Source organism: Corvus moneduloides, chromosome 2, assembly GCF_009650955.1.
Source record: "Corvus moneduloides isolate bCorMon1 chromosome 2, bCorMon1.pri, whole genome shotgun sequence".
Lineage (NCBI taxonomy): Eukaryota > Metazoa > Chordata > Aves > Passeriformes > Corvidae > Corvus > Corvus moneduloides.
Genome location: NC_045477.1, coordinates 89,086,323 through 89,103,917, shown reverse-complemented (window position 1 = coordinate 89,103,917; position 17,595 = coordinate 89,086,323). Strand labels below are relative to the sequence as shown.

At 43.9% G+C, this 17,595-nt stretch overlaps 1 protein-coding gene across 3 annotated transcripts in view; it reads right to left on the bottom strand.

Annotated features, from left to right (window-relative positions):
• The window catches only part of HERC2 (HECT and RLD domain containing E3 ubiquitin protein ligase 2), a 112,241-nt gene that overhangs the window by 41,583 nt on the left and 53,063 nt on the right, over window positions 1-17,595 (bottom strand). For all 3 annotated transcript variants that reach the window (XM_032100276.1, XM_032100278.1, XM_032100277.1), the window contains exons 39-52: window positions 17,262-17,446; window positions 15,460-15,607; window positions 15,171-15,367; window positions 14,708-14,938; window positions 13,913-14,048; window positions 13,227-13,370; window positions 11,711-11,853; window positions 11,232-11,499; window positions 10,926-11,068; window positions 9,428-9,526; window positions 9,163-9,331; window positions 8,922-9,047; window positions 433-541; window positions 160-299 (exon numbers count right to left, since the gene is read on the bottom strand). In XM_032100276.1, coding sequence (XP_031956167.1) covers window positions 160-299; window positions 433-541; window positions 8,922-9,047; window positions 9,163-9,331; window positions 9,428-9,526; window positions 10,926-11,068; window positions 11,232-11,499; window positions 11,711-11,853; window positions 13,227-13,370; window positions 13,913-14,048; window positions 14,708-14,938; window positions 15,171-15,367; window positions 15,460-15,607; window positions 17,262-17,446 — 2,238 coding nt within the window. The remainder of the gene's footprint in view (window positions 1-159; window positions 300-432; window positions 542-8,921; window positions 9,048-9,162; window positions 9,332-9,427; window positions 9,527-10,925; window positions 11,069-11,231; window positions 11,500-11,710; window positions 11,854-13,226; window positions 13,371-13,912; window positions 14,049-14,707; window positions 14,939-15,170; window positions 15,368-15,459; window positions 15,608-17,261; window positions 17,447-17,595) is intronic.

Genomic DNA, 17,595 nt, shown 5'->3' with positions numbered 1-17,595 from the left:
AATTGTAGCAGTCCCGTAAATGTTTTGTTGTTTAGGGGGTCAGTCCCAACACTAATTTCATCATATTAGGGAGCTGAAATTTAAAACTGTTTTCTTTTAAAAAAAAACTTAAATGCATTTTAAATTAATCTAAGAAACACTTGAGACTGCAAAACTCACCTGGTTCATTTATTCTGCCAAAAGTATGTCGGGTGTTATGCTTCCTGGTTTTAAAACACGTTTCACAGAAGTCAAAATCATCACAGTTTCTGCATTTGAATCTAGGCCCATTAATAGGAAACATCTGACAGCCATCACACCTGATTTGACAAAAGAACAAATCAATATATACGTGGTACAAGTTAACTGTGACACGAGACAAGGTAACAGAATCAAGACAACAAGATAAAGGATAACCCATATACACTAAGAACAAAGTAAATCATCGCTTACGTGACTCCAGGATGAATGCTGGGGACCAATTCCATTTCTGACAACAAGCCAGTCCAATGTGATTGTTGAGGGAAGTCTACAATAACATCTTTTCCATTGGCACTAAATGCTGTGACAAAAACATGGAGAAAATACAAGGTGTTGCAAATCTCTAAAATGAAGCTGAAACTGCTTAGAGTAGTATTCCATTTGAATTGCTCTACTCTGATTTTTTCTTTATTTTTTTTAGAAATGGTTCCAAGCAAGGACATACTTCTAAGCACAAATACAGTATGACCAAAATCTGTACCTCTTCAAAGAACCTTTGTCCCACAGATTTCTTCAATACCATCCCTTACAGCCTGACACTAGTGCATCCCACTTTCTCCTCACTTCCTTATGAAGCCTTCAAATTAAAATTACTTCTTAAAGGAAAACCATTCGTGGTTCATCCAAAGTGTAAAAGAAAACTACAACAGGAAGCTGCACAGATGCTTAAAGACTTTTACTGTATGTGTGATGCCTAGGTTTTAACTTTTGTATTTTTTCAAATTCTGTACTGCTTAGAATGTAACTCTGAGGTTTCTTGTAGCTTGCTACTTTCTGCTCACTCGTGCTAGGCAGACATAACAAAGCCTCTCCGGGCCTGCTCTCCAAGGTCACCCAGACCATCCTAGGCCCAAAAAGTATAATCCAAAGAGTTTCTAAGGGGGGCAAGTAGAGGGGAAATTACATCATTGAACTGAAGCTTTAACAGGAGAATTAACCCTGCTATGCAAATGAACCAAACCTATAAAGGTGTGAAGAACTCGTGACCTGTCATCCATCTTGGGGTCCATTTTTGGCAATAGCTTGCAGCTCCCAGGGTGTACCTTTGAAGGCCTTTCAAATAAATACCTATTTTATTCTTTTACTCCTGTGTTGGGGTTTTAGTTTAGTCTGTTTTTTCTCTGTTAAAGGAATTTTCTCCCATATGCATGTTGCTAGGGGACAAATAGCTGTACTTAAGAAAGACAAAAGGGGAGTGGGGCGGACCTGGCTACTCCTTTGTCTACACCTGGGTGTGGGGTCAGTTCGCTCTGAGCGTCCGGGGAGAGAAGCTGCAGAGAAAGGAGCTGCTGCTTCTTTCTTTTTGGCCGTTCTTTCTTCCTGCTGGAAACAACGCCGGGACCCCAAAAGCCGTTTTCCCTGCCCTGCTGGAGACCGAGCTGTGGCTGCCCTGCCCCGCTGCTGCTTCGAGCTTTCGCTACGCTGTAGCCCTGCTCGCCCTGCCTGCCTGGGCCTCCGTGGGTTTTTCCCATCTGGATACATCTCGTCTGCCACCCGGGATTTGCGTTCGTCCCTGCCGTTCCAGCCTGCTGTTCCTGAGAGCCCGGGATCAACTGCCCAGCGGTTTGTGAAGCCTTTGTTCCATCCCTTCCCGGGATCCCGGGGCACCGGTGCCGCGTGTGTCCCGAGCTCGCTCCGGAGCGCCCCCTGCAGCCGCGGGGGAACCATCGCACCTGCCCTGCTCACCGGGAGCCGCCAGCGCCCCTGCCGGCTGCGAGCGGAACTGCACCCGAGGGGAAATAGCCTGACAGCCGAGAAGGCTGGCACTGGGTTTGTGATTGCTGTTACTGCCATAGTTGTTGTTGTTTTGTTTGACTGGTTATATACATATATATATATATATAGTAAAGAACTGTTATTCCTATTTCCCACATCTTCGCCTAAAGGCTCTTGATTTCAAAATATAATAACTTGGAGGGAAAAGGGGTTATATCTGCCACTTCAAGGGGGGCCTCTGCCTTCCCTAGCAGACACCTGTCTTTCAAAACCGAGACAGATCTTGGCGCCCAACGTGGGGCCTAAGGGCATTAAGAGATAGAGGTGAAAAAGGAGTAACAGTTCCTGGATAACTTTATTTTGTGTGCTGGATATTGGAACCTTGTTAGGCAGCACTATGTGGTCTAGTTTACCCTGGTTCGGGTGGCATGTAGCCGTGGCTATATTCTTCCCCTTTGCAGCTCCTTACTTGAATATGGGTCCTCTGACTAAGGCTACCATTGCTGTTATCCAGCTTGCGTTATGGGTCGAGAAGGTGAGGAATTCATGGGTTTTTAACTTCCTCCGGAATGTGGGCACATGGATAAACAGCTATCACACACTGAGCACATGTTTTTGGGGTTATGTTAACAATGGTACCTTCTGTGAGGAAATGACACCAGGGGAAGTTTTCTCCCAACCCCTCAACCAGTTCTTTGGGCCCACCCCATCAATTTTCGAAGGGTTTAAATTCCCTCTGAATACTAACCATCTGCTGCTGATAGGCCTACTCTATTTAGCATTCAAGGATAAGTTGAGATTGGCTTGGATATCTACCCGGACACCAGCCCCAGAGACTAGAGATCCTACCCCAGAGCCTGATCCTGCCCCAGAACCTGACATGGCCCCAGAGAGTAGAGTTCCTACCCCAGAGCCTGATCCTGCCCCAGAGCCTGACACGGCCCCAGACACTAGAGATCCTACCCCAGAGCCAGAGCCTGCCACAGCCCCAGACACTAGAGATCCCGCCCCACAGACTGATACTGCCCAACAGTCCACCTCAGAAATGGACTACCCAAACTGGGTGGGGGTACTGGCAAAAGGGATGCAGGAGATGTGCCAAGAGATGGGTCAGGTGCGCCAGGGGATATGCCAGGAGATGGGTCAGGTGCGCCAGGAGATATGCCAGGAGATGGGCCAGGTGCGCAAGGAGATGTGCCAGGAGATGGGCCAGGTGCGCCAGGAGATATGCCAATTGCTAAGGGAATACACCTCCTCAGCTAGTGAAAAACCCTCTCCCTGCCCCAAAGAGGGTGAGTCCGATGGTGCAGCAGTGGAACCCACGGATGTTACAACCGTCCAGGCTTCAGCTGAACCACAAGGACAACCACAGCCAGCAGCAGTCGCCCCTGTGCAAAGGAGGAAGTATAAGACCAAATCAGTACGACCAGTTAATGATGATGGGCAACCAGGGCCCTCACAACCAGCAGGAGAGCCAGAGCCAGAAGTCATCACTGAGTCCCTGTCGCACGACAGTCTCCGTGCTATGCGAAACGACATTGTGCGAAGGGGGCGTGAGCCTTATACCACCTGGCTGCTTCGGGTTTGGGACCTTATGGGCACAAGTGTGCAACTGGATAGTGGTGAGGCAAGGTATCTGGGATCGTTGACCCAGGACCCAGGTGTGGACCAGATATTCGTGAGGGAGCCAGGGCCCCTTTCTCTCTGGGAGCGGCTCTTAATGAGTGTGAGAGAAAGGTTCATTCACAAAGAAAGAATGCAGGAGTATCATCATAGAATGCAGTGGAAGACACTCGAGCAAGGGATCCAACAGCTAAGAGAGGTGGCAATATTAGAGGTACTCTTTGGGAAGGATGGACAGCATGATAATGACCCCGATAAGGTCAGGTGCACAGGACAGATGATGTGGAACCTGGCAAGGCTAGGGCCATCACAATACACCACCTTCATTGCAACGATTGATGCTGACAATACCCGAGAAACAGTGGGCTCTGTTGCCAACAGGCTCAGGCATTATGACAGCATGATCAATGGCCCGCTAAAAGCTCATGTCTCTGCTGTGGTCCAGGACCTCAAAGAGGAGATGAAGGAGATGAGGGAGGAGATGAGGGAGGAGATGAGGGAGGAGATGAGGAGGGTCAGCGTGGCACCAGTGCGAGTCACAGGCCCCCAAGTCAGAGCCCGTCGTCCCCCTGCGAGAGAGAGAGGGTACACCCCACGAGCTGAGCTGTGGTTTTTCCTGTGTGAGCATGGGGAAGACATGAGAAGGTGGGATGGGAAACCCACCTCTGCCCTGGCAGCGCGGGTGCGTGAACTCAAGGAGGGAGGCACTAACCGAGGGGGTTCCGCTAAGGTGAAGGTAGCCTCAGCCTCCCGTGACCGAGCTGCCAGGCACTACAGAAGGGAGGATGATATGTCGGATCCCCTTGAAGGTACCTCGAGCATGTACGCCCAGGGAAAGAATGATAACCAGGGCTAGAGGGGCCCTGCCTCTAGCCAGGAAGAGGCACGGGAGAACCGAGTTTTCTGGACGGTGTGGATTCGATGGCCTGGCACATCAGAGCCACAAAAATATGATGCATTGGTTGATACTGGAGCACAGTGTATTTTAATGCCATCGGGACATGTGGGGGCAGAACCTGTATCCATCGCTGGGGTGACCGGGGGATCACAGCAGTTGACCCTTTTGGAAGCTGAGGTGAGCCTGACTGGGAAGGAGTGGCAAAAGCATCCGATTGTGACCGGCCCAGAGGCCCCGTGTATTCTGGGCATAGACTTCCTCCGGAATGGCTACTACAAAGACCCAAAAGGACTCAGGTGGGCATTTGGGATTGCTGCTGTGGAGGCAGAGGGCATTAGGCAATTGAACACCCTGACTGGACTATCTGAGAATCCTTCTGCAGTTGGGCTCCTGAAAGTGGAAGAGCAACGAGTGCCAATTGCCACCTCTACAGTGCACCGCCGGCAGTATCGGACAAATCGAGATGCTGTGATCCCCATCCACAAGATGATCCGCGAGCTGGAGAGTCAAGGGGTGGTCAGCAAGACCCACTCACCCTCCAACAGCCCCATCTGGCCTGTGCGCAAGTCTGACGGGGAATGGAGATTGACTGTGGACTATCGTGCCCTGAATGAAGTGACTCCACCGTTGAGCGCTGCCGTGCCAGACATGTTGGAGCTCCAGTATGAGCTGGAGTCCAAAGCAGCAAAGTGGTACGCCACTATTGACATTGCCAATGCATTTTTCTCCATTCCTCTGGCAGCAGAGTGCAGGCCTCAGTTTGCCTTCACCTGGAGGGGCGTGCAGTACACCTGGAACCGACTGCCCCAGGGGTGGAAGCACAGTCCCACCATCTGTCATGGACTGATCCAGACTGCACTAGAAAAGGGTGAGGCTCCAGAACATCTGCAGTACATTGATGACATCATTGTGTGGGGGAACACCGCAACCGAAGTGTTTGAGAAAGGAGAGAGAATAATTCAAATTCTCCTGCAAGCTGGTTTTGCCATCAAGAAGAGCAAGGTCAAGGGACCTGCCCGAGAGATCCAGTTCCTGGGAGTAAAGTGGCAAGATGGACGACGTCAGATTCCCATTGAGGTCATCAATAAGATCACAGCAATGTCTCCGCCGACCAACAAGAAGGAAACACAAGCTTTCCTAGGTGCTATAGGTTTCTGGAGGATGCACATTCCCGAGTACAGCCAGATCGTGAGTCCTCTCTACCTGGTTACCCGCAAGAAGAATGATTTCCACTGGGGCCCTGAACAGCAGCAGGCCTTCGCCCAGATCAAACAGGAAATTGCTCACGCCGTAGCCCTTGGCCCAGTCAGGACAGGACCAGAGGTGAAGAACGTGCTCTACTCTGCAGCCGGGAACAATGGTCTGTCCTGGAGCCTCTGGCAGAAGGTGCCTGGTGAGACTCGGGGCCGACCACTGGGATTCTGGAGCCGAAGCTACAGAGGATCTGAAGCCAACTACACTCCCACAGAGAAGGAAATCCTGGCAGCTTATGAAGGAGTCCAGGCTGCCTCAGAAGTAATCGGCACAGAGGCACAACTCCTCCTGGCACCCCGACTACCGGTGCTGGGGTGGATGTTCAAAGGAAAGATTCCCTCCACGCATCACGCCACCGACGCTACTTGGAGCAAATGGATTGCCCTCATCACGCAGCGCGCCCGAATTGGAAACCCAAGTCGCCCTGGGATCTTGGAAATAATTACGAACTGGCCGGAAGGTGAGACTTTTGGGTTATCTTCTGAAGAAGAAGAGGAGCAGGTGACACGTGCCGAAGAAGCCCCACCATATAACGAGCTACCAGAGAGTGAAAGACAATACGCCCTCTTCACTGATGGTTCCTGCCGAATTGTAGGCGCTAGCCGGAAATGGAAAGCCACTGCATGGAGCCCCACACGACAAGTTGCACAGGCTACTGAAGGAGAAGGTGGATCGAGCCAATTTGCTGAGCTCAAAGCTGTCCAATTAGCTCTGGACATAGCTGAAAGAGAGAAGTGGCCAAAGCTCTACCTCTACACTGATTCATGGATGGTAGCCAATGCTCTGTGGGGTTGGCTGGAAAGGTGGAATAAGGCAAACTGGCAGCGCAGAGGAAAACCAATCTGGGCTGCTGAAGAGTGGAAAGACATTGCCGCTCGGGTAGAGAAGCTATCCGTGAAGGTCCGTCATGTAGATGCTCACATCCCCAAGAGCCGGGCTAATGAAGAACATCGTAACAACAAACAGGTAGATCAGGCTGCGAAAATAGAGGTGTCCCAGATAGACTTGGATTGGCAACATAAAGGAGAACTGTTCCTAGCTCGATGGGCCCATGATGCCTCAGGTCATCAGGGCAGAGATGCCACCTATAAGTGGGCACGAGACCGAGGGGTGGATCTAACCATGGACAGTATCTCCCAGGTTATCCATGATTGTGAGACATGCGCTGCGATCAAGCAGGCCAAGCGGGTGAAGCCTCTGTGGTATGGCGGGCGATGGTCCAAATACAAGTATGGGGAGGCCTGGCAGATTGATTACATCACACTGCCTCAAACCCGCCAAGGCAAGCGCTATGTGCTCACAATGGTAGAAGCCACCACTGGGTGGCTGGAGACCTACCCTGTGCCTCACGCTACTGCCCGGAACACCATCCTGGGCCTGGAAAAGCAAGTCCTTTGGAGGCATGGCACCCCTGAGAGAATCGAGTCTGACAATGGGACTCATTTCAAGAACAGCCTTATAAACACCTGGGCTAGAGAACATGGCATAGAGTGGGTGTACCACATCCCTTACCATGCACCAGCAGCTGGGAAGGTTGAGCGGTGTAATGGACTGCTTAAAACCACCTTGAAGGCACTGGGTGGGGGGACTTTCAAAAACTGGGAGATGCATTTAGCAAGAGCCACCTGGTTAGTTAACACTCGAGGTTCCACCAGCCGAGCAGGCCCTGCCCAATCTGAACCCCTACAAACAACAGACGGGGATAAGGTTCCAGTGGTGCACATGAGAGGTATGCTTGGAAAAACTGTTTGGGTAAAGTCTGCCTTGAGCAAAGACAAACCCATCCGTGGGGTTGTTTTTGCTCAGGGACCAGGTTGCACCTGGTGGGTGATGCAAAAGGATGGAGAGACCCGATGCTTACCTCAAGGGGACCTTGTTTTAGGGTGAACTACACATGGCTCTGTACTTGTATCAGTATCAGCATGTATATTTGTATATAATTTGGGTAATGCATAGATTTATATGGTTAAAAAAGTTAAGTTTCATGTAACATGTTAGTATGGGAAAAAATTCGGGGTGGATAATGTTGGGGTTTTAGTTTAGTCTGTTTTTTCTCTGTTAAAGGAATTTTCTCCCATATGCATGTTGCTAGGGGACAAATAGCTGTACTTAAGAAAGACAAAAGGGGAGTGGGGCGGACCTGGCTACTCCTTTGTCTACACCTGGGTGTGGGGTCAGTTCGCTCTGAGCGTCCGGGGAGAGAAGCTGCAGAGAAAGGAGCTGCTGCTTCTTTCTTTTTGGCCGTTCTTTCTTCCTGCTGGAAACAACGCCGGGACCCCAAAAGCCGTTTTCCCTGCCCTGCTGGAGACCGAGCTGTGGCTGCCCTGCCCCGCTGCTGCTTCGAGCTTTCGCTACGCTGTAGCCCTGCTCGCCCTGCCTGCCTGGGCCTCCGTGGGGTTCTCCCATCTGGATACATCTCGCCTGCCACCCGGGATTTGCGTTCGTCCCTGCCGTTCCAGCCTGCTGTTCCTGAGAGCCCGGGATCAACTGCCCAGCGGTTTGTGAAGCCTTTGTTCCATCCCTTCCCGGGATCCCGGGGCACCGGTGCCGCGTGTGTCCCGAGCTCGCTCCGGAGCGCCCCCTGCAGCCGCGGGGGAACCATCGCACCTGCCCTGCTCACCGGGAGCCGCCAGCGCCCCTGCCGGCTGCGAGCGGAACTGCACCCGAGGGGAAATAGCCTGACAGCCGAGAAGGCTGGCACTGGGTTTGTGATTGCTGTTACTGCCATAGTTGTTGTTGTTTTGTTTGACTGGTTATATACATATATATATATATATAGTAAAGAACTGTTATTCCTATTTCCCACATCTTCGCCTAAAGGCTCTTGATTTCAAAATATAATAACTTGGAGGGAAAAGGGGTTATATCTGCCACTTCAAGGGGGGCCTCTGCCTTCCCTAGCAGACACCTGTCTTTCAAAACCGAGACATCCTGTCCAGTCTCTGTGTCTAGGAGGCCTGATAAGGCATCATGTGAACGAAGTGGCTCAGAAGCAGATGGACATGCTAACAAAATGGGCTGCCACAGAGTACATGTCTATAAATTCGCCACAGACTTCAAATGCGTTCTAGATTGTCGATCATCATAAAGCATTCCACAAAACAGTGTGATTTTTAAGTGTGTCTACAAGAAAGTCTGAGTGGTTTTGAGTTTTATTACCTCCCCATGCACCATTTTGAATATACATTACCTTTGACGATGCCCACACTTCGGTGAGTAACTGATCCCCATTTGTATTTGGGTGTGGTGACAGAGCTTTTCACACGCACTTTGTCACCTATCTTGATATGAGAGGCAGAACTCTGTGGTGGGAATCCTAGCAGATGCAAAAATAAATGTATAGTGAGCGGGGTTTCCCCCTCCAAAAATAAATCTCCCTTAGAGTCGACCATTCACTTTTTTAGTTAAAAAGCAGTCAGAAGTGAACTCACCTAAAAGCTCAACATGGATATATCTGACCCAGTAAGTACCACCCTTTTGTTGCCAATCACACTGCACGTTCAGGTCATGCAATCCATCTCGATCCAGTTTAATAACTTTGCCTACATCTCCTTCACAAACCTCCTCATAGGTTCTGCAGCACCTAACCATCATCCCCACCTAGGGAAAAAAGGACAAGAGAATGCAATAGCTCTGTAAAGGCTTTCATACCAAAAGGAAAGCAGTTTTTATGCAGCTTTTGATCATCATACTTACCTGAATATTCTCCCTAACATACACAGCATAGTCATCATTGCTTAAGAAATCAGCTCGTTTCTTATAGGTCTGGCTCTCTGTTACAACAGCACCACTTGACTGGAAAAAAGTCCAAAATAAATATGAAACAATTACAAAATTCATTTTCAATTCAGATGAATAAAATTGTTGGCAAAGACTGAAGATAACCCAGCAAAAATAAACCCATAAAATATCCCAGCTGCATGCCAAAATGGGAAAAAACTTCAACAGGCTCAACTCATCACAAGGATAACATTTATGATCTACTTGATTTTAAATTAAAATTTACTTTCCAAAATTACTTATCGAAGAATGTGGATGCAAATTTTCAACATGTCTGAAAGAAGCTGCAAGTTGCTTTTATGAAAACTGATTGCCAAGGAGAATCAGAACAGAGAAGATTTATCAGTACTCTACTTAGCCTTGCAGATACACACTCACGTTCCAGTTCTTAGAACATTCGTTGGGAGAGGAAAAAAAAAAAAAAATCAAAAAAAACCAGTGGTGAATGGTAATCTCTAACCTGAATCATACTAACTTTTTTTAATATAGTACAATGAGATTTAAAGCACTCCTTTGGAAAAAACAAGCGAAAAAATTAAATTATAGTTACTAAAAAATATTTCTTTCAAGATTTGATTAGCTTAGTTTTTTTAAGAGAACTACTGCATTCCAGCTGTAAGGAAAATTTTCAGAAAACTTTGTTCTGTTCTGAGTATTAAACATTTTTTTCACTGAAGGCAATCTATAGCAGTTTCTCACTGCAATACTGATAAAGATACCAAAAGCTGTTAATTTCCTTCAAAATACAATGCATTAATTTCAATTACAAAATCCCACATGTGCAAGAAAGCACAACGTAAAGTCCTACAAGAATAAACAGAAATATGAAATCTATTTAATTTTATTGAAAAGTCCTTTATGAAATAGTTCCTGAAAGTCAACAGAAGCCTAATATAAATTCACATTAAAGCTATCACACTCAATAGGCACTGTAACAGTAATTTTATCACTAGTAAGTGGAAAAAGTTTTTATAAGGAAAAGGCTAGGCTATTTAACAGACTTTTTTGCCATTCATCCACTAGTTCTTAAGTCCTTCCTTGTAAGTAACACACATTTGTTTTTCAGACCAAGGGAAAGGAAAAGGAGGAACTCCTTTGCCATATTACACTGTAACATCAACTACTTTTGAAGAAACTAAAAGCATCTACCAGGGATACTTTGAGCTACCACCAGTGAAACATCTACCTGCACTCTACTCTCCCCTGTACTAACTCATACATAAAGTATTTAGGGATCATTCTCAGCTGTTTTATGTCGTGTCTTAAAAACACAGGGCAAACATGATCCTTGTTACTGATTTGAAAGCTTGGGACAGCAGATTGTCCTTGTACTCTTGCCACTTTCCCAAAATGGGAAGAATTACAAAATTTGCAGCCAGCTAGGACAATTTAGGTTTATTACATTAATACTTACAACAGGACAAGCAGCTTCAGCTTCTTCCACTTCTTCTGCTATTTCCTCATCTGAGTATTCATCAGAGATAGTATCAGCATCAGAGAGATCCGTAATTTGAACATCGGGGTGATCCAACAACCAGCCAACTAAGGCTTCCACTCCTAACACAGAAAACAAACTCAAGTTTGTCTCCAAGGGATTCCCTGGCATTCTTAAGATTGTATCCAAAAAGAGGGTAACAACTGCTCCCTCGTAAGTACTGTTTTAATCCGCTTGCAACTTTTCTTCTCCTTCTAATACCATTAATTTTACTAAATAAAATACCTGGTAATCCAGAAGCACTTCCAGAGGCTCCCGACAGAGATTTTAGTGCAAACTCTATGTTTTTCCTAGGAAATCCCATTTCCATAAGTTGAACTACAATGGGGAGGGGTGGAATTGGAGACTGCTTGCGTTTCTTCACTTTTGTGGGTCGGATATGTTGCACTGTGATGGGTGTTGTAGCTTCACTAGAGCTGCAGTCTTCAAACAGCGGAGTTGAAGGATGTGTAGACTCTACAGCCAGATACTGGCACACTGCCAAAGCAGCAGCCTAAAGGAGAACAAATAAATCAGTGCAAGCAAAACAAGCATATTTAGTATGTTTGTGTGTGCATACATGCATGAACGAAATTAAATGTTATTTGCCAAAAAGGGTTCAGTGTCACTTCTTTTTTAAACCTATCGTTTAGTAAATTTCAACGGGAATGTGAATTATAAGGAGTTATTTCTTAGGTTACTTAGCAGAAAACACAAGACTCTACCTCAAGCTCCTGTTTGTCAAATATGGCTTTCACAGGTGATGGTTGTGTAGCAGCTGACAAAAGTTGCTGCAAAAGGATCATGGGAGGCTGAGGTCCTTCAGGAGACATATCTCCTATGTCGGGAGAGGCAACTGCTCCATCCTCTTAAAGCAAAAACATTATTTTAACCAAAACCACATAACACAAGTCAATCAGGAGACTTATTCTAGGGCTTACTGGTTGGTCAAACATGATTTTTTCATGTACTTCTTCACCAGATATACAATGCATTTAAGATTAAGCCATATGTACCACAATCTCCATACAAAAAATGCAAGTAAGAAATTTATAGATAAAAAATAAATTTACTAAAATACACCTAAGACACATCAAACAGAAACTACACAGTGGACAGTGAATCTGCACAAGTGTCTTTTGAGTCCACCTTATTCCCAGTAAGACTATTAGTAAGAGGTACTTCCAGGATAAACCACTTGATATAGACAACCAACAGTTTCAGTGATACCAGAACCATGGTGCATGCATTCTGGATTGAGTCATTTCCCCTATAATACACCCCTTGGGAAGGGCTCCTTATTCATTGTCCCTTCAAAACAGGATACTTTTATTGAATCAACTTGCTCACAATTCTGAACCTTTCATATTTAATTTTGTATTCCTCTTGGCATAAACATTCATGTTTCCTAAATCTTTACTGTGACTATCACACAAAAATGTGTGATAGTCACAGTAAGATTTAAACAATAATAAAATGGCTAATAGTCCTCGCATACATATGCTGTTCTGGTTAAAAAAAAAAAAGTGTTAGAGGGTTTTTTTCCCCCTTAAAAATTATGGTAAGGAGTAAAACCCTGTAGATTCTGTTGACTTAAAATCTGGCAGTTGACAAAATATCCCACAGAAATATCCATATAAGACAAATATATTACTATACTTAAAGATATTTCATGCTTCACAAATACCCAAGGAATTAATACATACTCCAAAGGCATTGATAGTTATCCTGAAAGCTGACACAGCTACTGTATTTATTTTTATAGTAGAATGCATGTGGAATAAATAATTCAAACTGTTAGAACTACAACTCCTTAAACTCCTTTAATATTGTGCTTAAGAAATTATATTTCTATACTTGTTTCACTGGAAACAGCAAGACATTTGAATTAAAATCAATAGCCAATTTTAACTTTCGAAACAGAAAAATAAAACCACTGCAAAAACTATGAAGTATTTTAAAATTACGTACAAAGCTTACTAACTATAGAAGACCTACAAATTTAGTGAACTCCACTATTTTCACCTTCAAACACTTGACGTACTTCGTTTTCAAAACTTAAGCTAAAAAGTCAAAATCTTTTTAAAACAGAAGCTTAAAATATTAATGAATTTTAATTTTTAGTCTTTAGAGGGCAAACTGAATTTCTACTGTGCAACTGCCACTAGCAAGGGTTATAGTCACATACCCTATCTACCATCTAAACAGATAGCAGCACAGTCAGGTTGCATTTCAGAATACCTGCAGGATTTAATGCACACTCCTGAACAGCTGGCTGAGATAAGATCTGCCTTAGTGTATCCTGGTGAGAAAGCAGAGCTCGTCCTGCTTTTAGTATGTACAGCTTTAACTGCTGGCACCGCAGTAGATCCAGATCAACTTGACCTATCAGAAATATTAAACAGCCATTAGTGCTAGAAATCTCTTGTATTAGAGAAGATTATCATTCACACAACCTCAGCCCAAACATCAGTTTACATCTTAACTCACTATGTACTGACAGTGTAAGTCAGTTTAAACAGCACACGGACCAAAAGTCCACACACATTGTATGACCCATGATATCAAAAATACTGCCTTCCCACTTTTCACACCCTGGACAATCATACAGCTGATTTATAACACAGTAAGTGCAGTTAAGATGTTACTCAGATCCAGTATTTTAAACAACTCAATACAGTGAGATCAGCCCCAAACCTTATTTACATTTTCCCATCAAAGTTAAACATATTTCACTTACAGTGCAGAGCAATTCCCCTCCTAGCTAAACTTGTCTCTTGAGTGTCTATTACTCAATGTTGAATAAGAAAGCATGTAAGGTTCTGGTGACCCTTTTCCTTATGTATGTTTTCTGTTACCAGCATTTTTCCCAGAGCATATCCATCTACTTCCAAAGAAAACAAACAGCAAAAAGCCCCCAACTGTACCTGAAAGACCTTGATTGGGAGACTTCATTCTTTGTTTTTCTATTTTACTTCCAGCCAGATTTACTAGTTGAGCCCAAGTGGATAGCATAGGTTCAGTGAAAGGCAAGTTGTTCACATTAAAAGCCACAACTGGAAGCTAGACAGTGGGGGAAGAACCAGACAAACAAACAAACAAACAAAAAAAACAGGTAAGCATTTTCCTAAAATCTCACAAAATCATTAAAAAGTTTCAATGGTTCTTAACTGCAGAAGAGGAAAAGTAGCATTCATCTTACTGCTCTTGACCAGGAACAACTAGAGAGGATTTCTATTCCCTACACAGCTCCTAAGCCTGTATTTGTACCACACAATTGCAGGTCTACTTGGTGAAAAAGCAGGAGAGTCAGAACAAGAAAGAACTCCAGTCTCTGAAGCAGACTAAGCACTTGGCCTGTGCTTTCACTAAAGTCGTATCAACCAAATCAAGATTCAGCTGAGAATACCCAAGACTTTCTACATTAGTTAGCAAATCAAGTTAAACAGAAAGCTCCTCTTATCTAAGAGCTATACATCACATTACAATGACTTGGGATTTTGCTTCAGCTTAAGTCCCTCTTCCTTTCACCTCCTCTGCAAATAAGGATGGGATTTAAAGGTCCTACAAAGGTTTGCATGAGGACCATCTTAGATGTGCATTCAGAGCATTGTATGTGTTGAATGGCAATGTATTTAGCCAGTGAAGAGCAAGTATTTTCTTTGGCCCATACTAGAGTTTCAAACCTTGCCAGTATTAAAGCCTTAATAAACCAAACTTACTGGTTTCAGTTGATTCAGAGGGCACACTCTACATGTTCTCATGTCGTAGAACTGCACAGTGATTTTCCCTTTTGGGGTGATGCGTGTCACTGTGCCTTCTCCAAATTCATCATGAACTACTTGTCCACCCAGTCTCAAGCGACTGTCTATGCCACCAATCACCGCCAAGACTGCCATCAGAGCTCCCACCTCTGGATTCTCAGTGTCAGGGAAGTAGTCATCCAACACAGCCTAACAATGAACAATAAAATTTAACTGTAGGGAGAAAACACACGCTTCTATCTGCTTTAAAATACAAAGTTAATCACACATATTTCAACTTAAAAATTACAATACAAATACATATAAAAATAGAAAAATGGTTTCAATATTAAGCTTAATATTGTTTACAAAGATTTAGCATTTATAATTTCAAAATAAATATTGCTATAAAAATGAGCTTATTTTAAAACGTGGAAACTACCCCTTCTGACTGTTTTCCTGCAAAGATGTGGGTGATGGAGGTTAGCTGAGAGTTGATGTACTTGTTTATGAGTCCATTCCACTGGCTGAGCGAATGCAGCGTCCTCAGCAGTGCCACTATCTCTTCTGCTAAAGTACTACTATGAGTGGCAGTGAGAGATGCTTGGGGCCTGGCCTTTCTCCTCCTCAGAGTAGATTCTGGAAAGACAAAGCAGTGGCACAACAGCTGTGAGTTTAATGCACACATCTCCCATACATAAAAATAAGCCACTGAGGGAAAATTCCTCTACCTCTGAGCAGTGGGATATCTGAAGAACAAGTACTAAGCAGGCTCCCTAAAAATCCAAACAGTTTTTCCACAAGAAATTTCATGTCTCTTGACCTTTCATTTTTATCCCAGGATGGAAGTACTGCTTTCAGTAAATGCACAGCAAGGATCTAAAAAGAGAACAAAATCAGTGTTATTCTAGTCCATGTCAACAAATACTAAAGAAACTCTCTAACATATTTAGTACAGAAGAATGACATTTTTAAAGTTAGCTTTCTTTTGTAGTTCTTTCTACAATGCTGATTTCTTTCTGGCTGTGGAAATTACAGAGCTACTGATCTTCACTTTGCTAAGGGATATTTTAAAAGAAGTTGTGACGGTTCAGAGTCAGTAACAATTTTACTGGCACATTATATTAATGAACCCAATCTCTTCAATACTTAGGACATGAGACACAGACACACAGAGAAACAATGCAAATGACTAAAACAAATAGGAAAAATAAGAATACAGAATGGGAAAGTTTGTTCAGCTTGCAGACTCAGAAATTAGTACTAAGATGTATTTTGGAATGAAAGTTTCCAAGTGTTCTGCAAAGAAGCTGTAACAGTTAAAATTCATGAGATATAAAGCTGAATGGCGGAAGGTAGGCAACAGCAGCCACAGCAACACTCAAAAGCAGCCACTGTGAAACCAGGGCCTCCAACACAGAAGGAACAGGCTGGCATCTCTGAACCCAGACACTCAGTGCAGGACTGACAAGGAACAGGGGAAGGTGCAGCACTGTAGTATCAAAGAGCAGAGGGGGTTGCATATTTTGAGTAGGAGCATTCCAGGTTTTGAGCTTCCTCATCTTCTACCCAGAAGACCAATAGAAGTGACTAACAGCAAAGACAACTCTCCTCTTGCAAACTTCTGTCAATAGCATGTCTTTATAGAACTTCAAGGTCTCATCTTTTTGTTGTTCTTAAGTTAGGTGCTGGTACATGAGGAATGGTCATTTCTCTCGAGTATTCCCTGAACAGCACAGATGACTCTGCTGCACTAAGTCCTGGATGATGACAGAAGTCTCAACATACTAAAAACACTGACAAGAATTTACTGGAAGATCACACAAAAATGAACAGGCCTTTATGATACAAGGCTTTAGTTAAAAAATGCTAATGGCCTATCAAAGAAAAGAGTAAGATGACCTTTTGACCCCCAAGCCTTAAAATTTGGCAGTTATTCTATAATAAAGTTGCTTTTCAGTCTCATGAAAACAGCACTACCAAGACGCTAAGGAATGGAAAAAGAAGAAAAAAAAAAAAGAAAAAAATTAAAGGAAGAAATAAGAAAAGGGGAAAGATGACAAGGGAAACACGATACCAAAACAAGATGCAAAGATGTAGCTTCTTTAGAGAGCGTAATTAAAATAATATTAACAGTTTCCTATGGAAGGAGGGACAGTAGACAATACATAATTCAGTAACTATAAATGAAATTTGACTTTTTCCTAACCATTTACTTGTTATTCTTTCATTTATTCAACTTATAGGAAACATTGTATGGGAGTTTCTGGAGCACATTTTTGGAACACTGTTCTGACCTTTCTTTCAACAGAACAAGGGAGTCTATAGTACCCTGAAGGCTGAAAATTCAAGAGATGCATATTTAAAACAGTAAATCCTAAATATAAAGAAAATGTTATCTTTTTTCCAGCTAACTAAAAGGTGATTTATGGACATTTCCCAGCTGTTTTGTAAAATACACTTTTTTCTTTAAGACAATTGAAGTCTATTAATTTTATTGCCTATTGAAGTAATTTGGAAATACACACATTACCTGTCTCTGTAGTGAAGCAGCAGTGAAAGATTCATGCCCCTCAACAATTTTCATTAGCAAAGTTATCCACTGAGATGTACTAAGAGTGCTGCACATCTGAGGCATGAGTGCTATGCTTCGAATGAATCCCAACGTGCACCAACTCCTATGCTGTTCTTTATAAACTAATTTATTTGGCAAGGAAGCTAAAAACAAAAAGACATATACATGTAACAGTTGACTTTTCCACCAGCTACGTAGTTCTCTATATACTACATGGGACTTTTTTGGACAAATCAGAACACTGATCTATTTCACTGTCTTTACATGAACTATTAATTTCAATTTTAGAGCT